General features: G+C 38.0%; 1 protein-coding gene across 1 annotated transcript; it reads right to left on the reverse strand.

Moving 5' to 3' along the window:
- Window positions 1-4272: 4272 nt before the first annotated feature.
- Window positions 4273-8305, reverse strand: LOC137733853 (GRF1-interacting factor 2). The gene is made up of 4 exons (XM_068473048.2): window positions 7952-8305; window positions 5633-5709; window positions 5171-5255; window positions 4273-5088 (listed from the first exon to the last, which is right to left on the reverse strand). The coding sequence occupies exons 1-4, from the start codon at window positions 8027-8029 to the stop codon at window positions 4708-4710; spliced, it is 621 nt and encodes a 206-aa protein (XP_068329149.2). The 5' UTR covers window positions 8030-8305; the 3' UTR covers window positions 4273-4707.
- Between the last annotated feature and the right edge of the window lie 1086 nt (window positions 8306-9391).

The following is a 9391-nucleotide window of genomic DNA, read 5'->3' on the forward strand; positions in this document are numbered from 1 at the left end:
GATATTTTTGGATTTTTCCCATGAAAAACAAATCTCAAGTCCTTGAAATTTTTGTCGAATTTAAAGCTAAAGTGGAAAAAATGTTTAATTTGTCAATCAAAACCCTTCAATGTGATGAAGGTGGTGAATATAAAAGTCATGCTTTCCAAAACTTTCTTGCACTAATGGCATTTCTCAACGGTTTTAATATCCCAAACATCATGAACATAATGGAATTACGGAATAAAAACATCAACATATTGTTGAAGCAAGTATTGGTATACTTTCACAATCTCAGGTGCCCACAAAATTTTGGTCTGATGCATGCTTGACTACCACATATATATTTAATAAATCGAATGCCAACTCGTGTTTTATCTAATCTGTCACCATATGAGAAACTTTTTCAAAGAAAACCCAAATATGAAATGTTAAAAGTTTTTGGTTGTCGATGTTTTCCTTGGTTAATGCCATACACATAAAATAAGCTTCAACCAAAGTCAAATCTTGTGTTTACCTAGGGTATTCTTTGAATCATTAAGGCTACAAATGCATTGACTTAACCACAAGATGTATATATTTGTCTCACCACATCCTATTCAACATGGACAATTTCCTTTTTAAGGGACTCACATCTCCTTCAGAAAATGTTGACACACAATGTACAATTCCCTCCCCTGACATATTGTTTACATTTCCCTTATCCCACTCTCCAAACCTGCCTCAATTACCTAACTCTAACCAGCCTACTTTAGCCGTGACCCAAGAAACCTCTTCTAATCTAACCACATCACTTTCCACCACCTCTCAGCCCTTATCCAACTATTCCCACATATTGAGCCCATGTAGAATCTACCAATCCTATTCCCACCGTGACTTTAGAACCTAACTAGCCTTTAGGGCCATTTCCACCATCAAATGAGCAAGTGTTAGTGCCTCCAGAACCTGTGCTAGTGCAATCCGTGCCTCTTAATGCTCCTGAACATTGTATGATGACACGTTCCAAATCTAGGATTCAAAAACCAAATCCTAAGTATGCTATGCATGTAAATGTTAATCATTTTCCTGTTGAACCTACATGTTTAAGTTAGGCTGTTAAGCACCAAGACTGGAGGAATGCAATGGTTCAGGAATTTAATGCTTTGCAAAGATGTGGAACGTGGAGTTTGGTTCCATATCATCTCAAGATGAACTTGCCGCCAAATAAATGGGTTTTCAAAATTAAGAGACGTGCAGATGGTAACATAGAGAGACATAAAGCTTGCTTAGTTGCTAATGGTTTTCATAAAAAAAATTGGATTTCAATGAGACATTTAGTCTCGTAGTCAAGCACAGCACCATAAGACTTGTGCTTAGTCTTGCAGTCTCAAAGAGGTGGCATGTTAGGCAACTCGATGTCCAAAATGCTTTCCTGCATAGTTATTTAAATGAAGAAGTAGATATGTGCCAGCCGTCGAGGTTCATTGACAAACAATTCCCAAATCATGTTTGTAAGTTGCAACGCTCCATTTGTGATTTAAAACAAGTCCCGAGGGCTTGGTTTCGATAGTTCTCAGATTTTTTGCTTCAGCTTGGCTTTCAAGAATCTAGCTGTGATTACAGTTTGTTTGTCTACATTGATAAAGGCATGTATCCTATTTTGTTAATCTATGTAGATGATATATTGATCACAAGGAACAATTCTTATCAAATGGCATGAGTGATTAAGAAACTGGGCACACTGTTCTCTATGAAAGATTTGGGACCACTAAATTACTTCCTGGGTGTTGAAGTGAAGTATAATGGTAACTCTATGCATCTAAGTCAATCCAAGTATGCCTTGGATTTACTTACACATACTAAATTTACAAAAGCCAAACCCATCTGAACTCCAGTTTCATCTGGACAAAAACTGACTGCATATGTGGGTGATCCATTTGACAAACTAGAATTGTATCCAAGTGTTGTTAGAGCCCTACAGTACATAACTATTACTCGGCCAGACTTGTCCTATGTCGTTAATCAAGTATGCCAATTTATACACTCCCCTAAAACTACTCACTAGATGGCTGTGAAGAGGATTCTTAGTTACTTGAAGGCCACGCATAATCATGGACTTGTATACAAGCCTGGAAGTTCACGTTTAACAGCGTTCTCAGATGCAGATTATGCTGGCAATCCAGACACACAACATTCCACATGTGGCTCTCTTATTACTTGGGTTCTAATCTTGTGTCTTAGAGTTCGAAGAAGCAGAAAACAGTTTCACGATCGAGTGCTGAAGATGAGTATAGGTAATCAGCTTATACTGCAGCTGAATTATCCTGGCTTAGATCTCTACAAGGATTTGCACTTGCGTCTTGCATAGCCCACTATGTGGTCCTAAACCCTAGCATCAAATCCAATCTTTCATTCACACATTAAATATTTAGAGGTTGACTATCACTATGTGAGAGAGAAGATGGTGCGTGGACATTTGTTTGTTAATTATATTTGTTCCCAGGATCAGCTTGCTGATGTGTTTACCAAAGGGTTGTCTTCATCTCATTTTAAGTTGCTAGTGTCCAAGCTTCCAGTAATTCCATTGCCTGTTAGCTTGTAAGGGGCTGTTAGACGAAGTCAACAATCAGTTACTATCCACGTAACTTGAGGAGTTTTGGTGTGCTTGGAAATCTTATCCCATTGGTCTTCCATGTTTATAGGACTTGTTTTCAAATGTCTTTTGTAGTCAAACTGTTCGTAATCTGTTTGTAATCTTTTCATCTTTCTGTTAGTAATTTTCAAATTCAAAGTTCCATGTAATTTGACTTTTCAAACCCACAATGTAATCATGAAGATATTATATATACATGCAACTCACAGTTTTTGGGTAGGTAACTAAAGTAAAAAACCTGAATTCCTAAGTTTTACAGACCTAACCACCAAAAACAATGGTATGATACATTTCCATTCCATCTAGATGCTGTAAGATCAACATATTACATTTTTTTTTTTTTTTACAACCCTTTCTCTCGATATCTTTTGATGTCTAATGGTTCAAACATCAACGAATACGAAAAGAAAACATAACATCACAAATTTAAAGATATATTTTGATATCTTTTGATGTACATCCAAAGTACATCTCTCAAAGCTGGTGTAAGCATTACATATGTGAATGCCATGTTAACAAGAGATTTTTTAGTGTAACTAGAACACGAGATGGTACACGATGTGTCATTATACAAATGGTGGGATATGTGTGTTAAAAAGTTAACAACTTAAAAAATAAAATTTTCCACTACTCATATAAAAATACATGATATATCACTTGTATTCCCGTCACAATAAAAATTTCTCCATATTACCACGGCTATACAATTTATGAAGTCAAATTTCATTACGAAAAAAGAAAAAAAGAAAAAAAAAACAACACTTAAACATCAGTCAATTTTAATTTTCTTTAGGATTTAGACGTTGCCTCCCCCAAATCGTACAGCTGACGAGCAATAATTTTAAAACTGACGACCAATAAAAACTTCTGAAGTTGAGCAGATTATTTCTTTGGCATTGGGAAATGATAGAAAATGAAAAGCCTCTGCAATCTGCATGTTGCATCACAATGGCTGCACAAAGAGGGGACCAAGGGGAAAAAAAAATTCAAAAAAGAAATGCCCCTACCAATTAAAATTTCCACTTGTATCTATGACAAAAAGTTGATACTACGGAGCATCATATAATTTCACTTCGCTAAATCTAACCATCTCTTTCGAGCTCTGATCTCATTTGAAGCATGACAAATCACACCATCCAGTTGGCAATGAGTATATTGCCGATTTTCTTCTTGAACTTTAATCTAACTTTCAATTTACTCCTTAAACTTTTATATTGGAAAATCAAGGACTTGAACTAATTTTTTTGGCCGATTTCCCCCTTACCGTTAGTTTTCTATAGATTAACGTTAACTCTTATCACGTGCACACCACATGACTCTCCTTTGAGAACAAAAACGTTACTTCGTTAGACTTTCTAACATAAAAGCTATAGAATCACACAAGTTTGTACAAATAACATTCCAAAAATCTAGGATTTTCATTTATTTAAAAAAACAAAGCAACTAAACTACCCCACATGTTGTGCACATGTTTTTATTTAACAGAAATTTAGATGAAATAAATTAAAAACTAATAGCAGGAAGGAAATCGACCAAAAAAATTAGTTTAAGTCTTTAATTTTTCAATTAAAAAGTTCAGGGAAAAAATCGAAAGTTAAGTGAAAGTTCAGGAGAGAAGCCTACAGTTTACTCAGTTGGCAAATATACGAAAATACAAAGCGTTCTAAACTTCAATCAAGTTATTTTGGCTAAGAAGAATTCGTACACACAAGCACCGAAAAAACCGAAACAAAAGCCGAAAACCTACCAGCAAAACTTGGAATAGGATCAGAATTTGTGGCGCATTACCACATGCATTTTATGAGTTACAAACTGAGACGGACATCACGTGCAGAACACATGCTTCCATCTCAAAAGCACTTGTGAACTAAATCTGTCTTCTCCCACCACTTGTTTCATCTGATGCCAAAATCCAGTGCATGCAAACGGACTTACAACACAACTCGTCTACCTAATTGCTTAAAGACTAAAGACCAGACAACTTTCGCTGCTTCGCTCAGATCTGTCACACATCACCGAGCACAGCAGCTACTTTAGGAAAACACCTACTATCAACAGACACATGTTTCCATATGCAATCATCCATAAGGGCCAATTCACTTGCCGTCCTCTCCATCACCGTTTCCATGCCCACCGGCTGAGGTCCCCTGGCCATCACCACCTGCCCCAGACTCTGAGGCGTCTTTGCTTCGTCCACGCCCATCATTTGGGTCTCCAGCTGAATTTGGTCCGCCACTACCACCACCATGTGTGGCCTCAGTATGATGCATGGAAGGCATGCCATTAGGCCCTCCAGGTCTCATTCCCATTTGCCCTTGCATGGCTTGTTGGTGCTGCTGTGGATCGTGCATTTGATGCATGTTATTAAACTGCATCGGCATCTTTGGGGAGAAAATACCCTGTTGCTGAGCCATTGCTGCTGCCTGAGGATGTTGCATGTAATATCCCGCCTGTTGCATAGCAGGATGTGGGGCCATCTGCAAGTGTTGAAACATAGATGATAAGCATGGATAGAAAAGACGAATCAGTAAAACATCGAGTCATGCTTACTACTCCCACCTGGGGAGGCGCAGCTGGTGCCTGTGGTTGCGCATCAGCAATTGCTGCTAAATACATCAGATTCTTTTGAAGCAGAGCCTGGTACCTAAATCATCAAATTTGCAACAAGAAAAGTCGTATCCAAAAATCATAATAGGGAGACTGCCATGAAATGAATGGCCAACGGTACCCCCTCCCATATCAATAAATGTGTAAAATCAATTTAACTAATGCAACAATTGCAATACTAAACAAGTTCTTAACATTAAGGATCTTATTATCAATGATACCAATACAAAACATGAGGCTAGTTCTAACTTATAAGAGACAAGTGCAATCAATTGTATATACAGCCCCAGCATATAACTAAAAACATAATTCACACAAATGCATGTGTCTCGGTGTGTGTGTGTGTGTGTGTGTGTGTGTGTGAGAGAGAGAGAGAGAGAGAGAGAGAGAGAGAGAGAGAGAGAGAGGGTTTACTGAGCACACTCAGCAAGTTTTCCAAGATTTTGATTATCCAATATTGCCAGAATCAACTTTTTGTTGTCATCAAGGTACTGCATCAAGAATTTAAAAACACATTATAAATAGATACTTTAAATTCCGATGCACATCAAGTGAGATCCAATAGCATACTTAACAATCAAGGTGAATATCCAGAAATATCAACAACAAAATAACTGTACCACAGACAACTTAGATCCAAGTTATATCAACGGTGCCAGTAATTATCAGCCTATTATAAATTCAGGGGAAAGTAATTAAAGCTATTAAAACCATACATGAAGAGAGCAACATTGTACATGATGCGAAAAAAGGCTACAGTCATCCTAAAATCTGAATATGACAAGTAACAACATAAGATCCTATCATCTAATGCTGGCAATGATCATCGTATGTCTTAATTCTTCGTCAATTTTAGGTTCAAAAAAGCATAATTGTACCTTTCAAATGAGCTTCTCGCTTATATGGAAATTTTTGGAAAAACATCAACCTTATCTATGACTTTATCCAACTACTCACTAGCTTAGGGTTTCAGACAATGAAGCTTTGGGAGAGAGTAACTGAGCATAGATTGAAGCAAGAGACACAGTGTCACACAATCAATTTGGGTTCATACTAGGGCGCTCGATTATGTAGGTAACCTATCTCTTACAAAAATTGATGAAATGATATAGAGGCATGCAAAAGAATTTGAACATGGTCTTTATAGATTTGGAAAAAGCGTATGATAAGGTCCCAAGAAAAATTCTTTGGACGATTCTAGAGAGAAAGGAGTATGAGTAGCACATATCCAAGTAATAAAGGATATGTATGATATGTATGATGGAGCAAGGACTACATTAAGAACTCATGAAGGACAATTGAAAGCTTTCCCATAACCATAGTGTTACACGAAGGCTCAACTTTAGGTCTTACCATTTTGCATTGGTAATGGACGAGTTAACGATACATATTCAAGATGGTATCCCTTGGTATATGCTTTTCGCAGAAGACATAGTGAGTGCTGATAGATGAAACGCATGTGGGAGTAAATACAAAACTTAACCTTTGGTGGGAGCTGTTAGGAATCTAAAGGTCTTCGCCTAAGTAGGTCAAAGACAGAATATAAAGGGTGCAAGTTATGTGCGAATGGGGTTCCGAATGAGGTAGGGGTGAGGATTGGAGACCACGAAGTACCAAAGATTCGACCCCTTCGTTATTTTGGATCTATCTTGCAAAAGAAAGGAGAATTGAATGGATAAGCCAACCATAGAATACAAGCTAGATGGATGAAATGGAAGTTAAGATAAGAGAAAATCGGTTAAGATGTTTTGGACATGTGAACTGAAGACCTACAGATGCTCTAGTTAATGCGATTATGAGATAGAGGCTCAGGGCAAAAGGGGTAGATGAAGACCTTAGAAGACTTAGAGAGAGAATTTAAGAAAAGATATGGAGTACTTGAAGCAAAACCGGGCACAATGGTGTTCTAGGATTCATACAACTGGCCCCACTTAGTGGGATAAGGCTTTGTTGTTGTATCAAGAATCCTGTTTTCGTAAATAAGAACAGACATCTTAGGTGACAAGAGAACTATATCATGTCTGCCTTGATCTCCAATTCAGGGGAGACTTGTAACCAGTGAAACAAAATCTGCATAGCAGTAGAGTAACTAGATAGCTTCTCAACATGAAATCCAGTGGCCAGAAGACTGATCGAGGGAAAAATCTTAACAGACATTAAAAAGGCACTTCACACAGATTAGGAGAATAAACTACAAGAAATACTAAGCATCCCTAATGTTTCAACAAAACATTCGACAAGCACCAACTGAAGACTATGTCCCGTGGGCTTTTTTTTCATATAACAAGAAGAACGTTCCCCTATTACCCTGAATGGGCAACAATTGATTAACTTGACTCCTCTGTGAAAACCACTTAAAGTAGATACAATTATACACCACCTTTTGAGTTGATATTTGATTTCCGTCTGCATAGACGCTGCTTACAATATGAATCAGTATTCTTAATTTCTTATTGGTTTCGTTGTTCTCTTCACACTCTCAGCCAACCGTAGTTCAAAACTCTATAAATGATCATCACCTATGATACATCAGTCCACCATAAAACTATACAACAACAGCGGGACTTATCGAATTCCTCCCTAAGTAATGTCAGCTAAAGGGCTCTCTTATATGCAGAACAAAATTAACAAATTTTATTCAAGTAATCACAACTAACATAACAAAAAATTAAGGAAAAACCCAAAAAACAATTAACAGTTAACAGTTTCAAATAAACAAGGGAAAAAGGGTACCTTCTGAATTTGCTCGGTGGTGATGTTGGTGGGAGGAAGTGAAGGCATGACGGGGATCATTTGCGGTGGCTGCTGCATCTTTTTTTCTTCCAAAATTCTCTCTGGCTTGGGGAATACAAAACCCTAACCCTAAATCAGCCCCCAAAAGAGAAACAAAATCAATTAGAGGCAGAATTAAGAGGAAAAGGGACGAAATTAATGGGGTTGAAAGTCAGAGAGAGACAAAGGAAGGGCGGTCGAGTGAGAGTACAGGAAAGGGGGAGGTGGGAACAAAGACTTTGAAAGAGGATTTAGGGGAACATCTTTTCGGTTTTCGGTTTTGGATGTCGACGAGGTTTCTCGACTTTTAAAGACAAAATAAAACAAAAAATAAAAATTCTTTTATAATTTCTACATTTACCGCTTTAAGAGCAATTTCACTGTTGCAAAAGTCCTTCCGGGCTATTCATTATTTAATCCTCCTAGTGAATAGTAATTCTCCGTAATAAATAGTAATTATTTTTTACATCTTCACTCTTACATTGAATAGCCCTGATAATAGATAATAAAATATTAGTATTTTATTTATTTATACTTTGTATAAATTAATATTATATTATTAATTTATCTTTTCTTGCAAATCCTTTGGCATCCCCTTTGAGCGCTCCGACTTAGTCGCCGCCTTCACCTTATCCCAAAACCTCTCAGCCCACCCCCACTCCTCCAGCGACGACCCCACCCATCGTCTCTTCGGTGTCTTCTCCCACACCAGCATCTCCCGCGAATAGCAAGTCCCGGATGATGTCTCCCCGGTTCAATCTCCAGGCACCTCTACACCAACCATTGCCTCTTCGAGGCAAGACTCCAGAGAGCGCTCCCAAGAAAAATCCAGTCGCGGCTTTGCTAGTTGTAAAGGGTGTTAAGATTGCAGCGACCCCATCATTACCGATAAGCATTCCTTCGAGTTCGGAAAAATCGGCAGGATCCCCGGGAATGTTGAGGCCCAGAAATTGCAGAGGAGATGATAGCTGACGTCGCCTAAACGTCAGCCTTGTGTCAAGTGGCCTTCGGGTTCTCGGGCTGGCAACTCCTGCTAGGCCTCTCCCTTGGGCCCGCTCGGGCTCCATCACCAACACACGCTGGACGTCCCCACTCGGGCTCTCTGGCCCTATTTGAGAGCCAGTCTATAGAGCAATAGCCCACGGTGGAACTGCTCTAATACGTTGACAAAAATTACTCATGTTAGAGCACTTCCATTGGAAGGCCTCCAGGACATTGCTTATTAAATCCCCTCCAATAAATAGTAATTGTCTTTAATGAACAATAATTGTCTTTTACATATCCACCCCTAAATTGAATAGTTATGACAATAGTCAATAAAATATTAGTATTTTTTATTTTATAAAATAATAAAAATAATTTTATTTGTAATTTTAGATAAGATTTTTAATTAGTCTCGTT

This window comes from Pyrus communis, chromosome 7, assembly GCF_041283825.1.
Source record: "Pyrus communis isolate YQ-2024b chromosome 7, ASM4128382v1, whole genome shotgun sequence".
NCBI lineage: Eukaryota > Viridiplantae > Streptophyta > Magnoliopsida > Rosales > Rosaceae > Pyrus > Pyrus communis.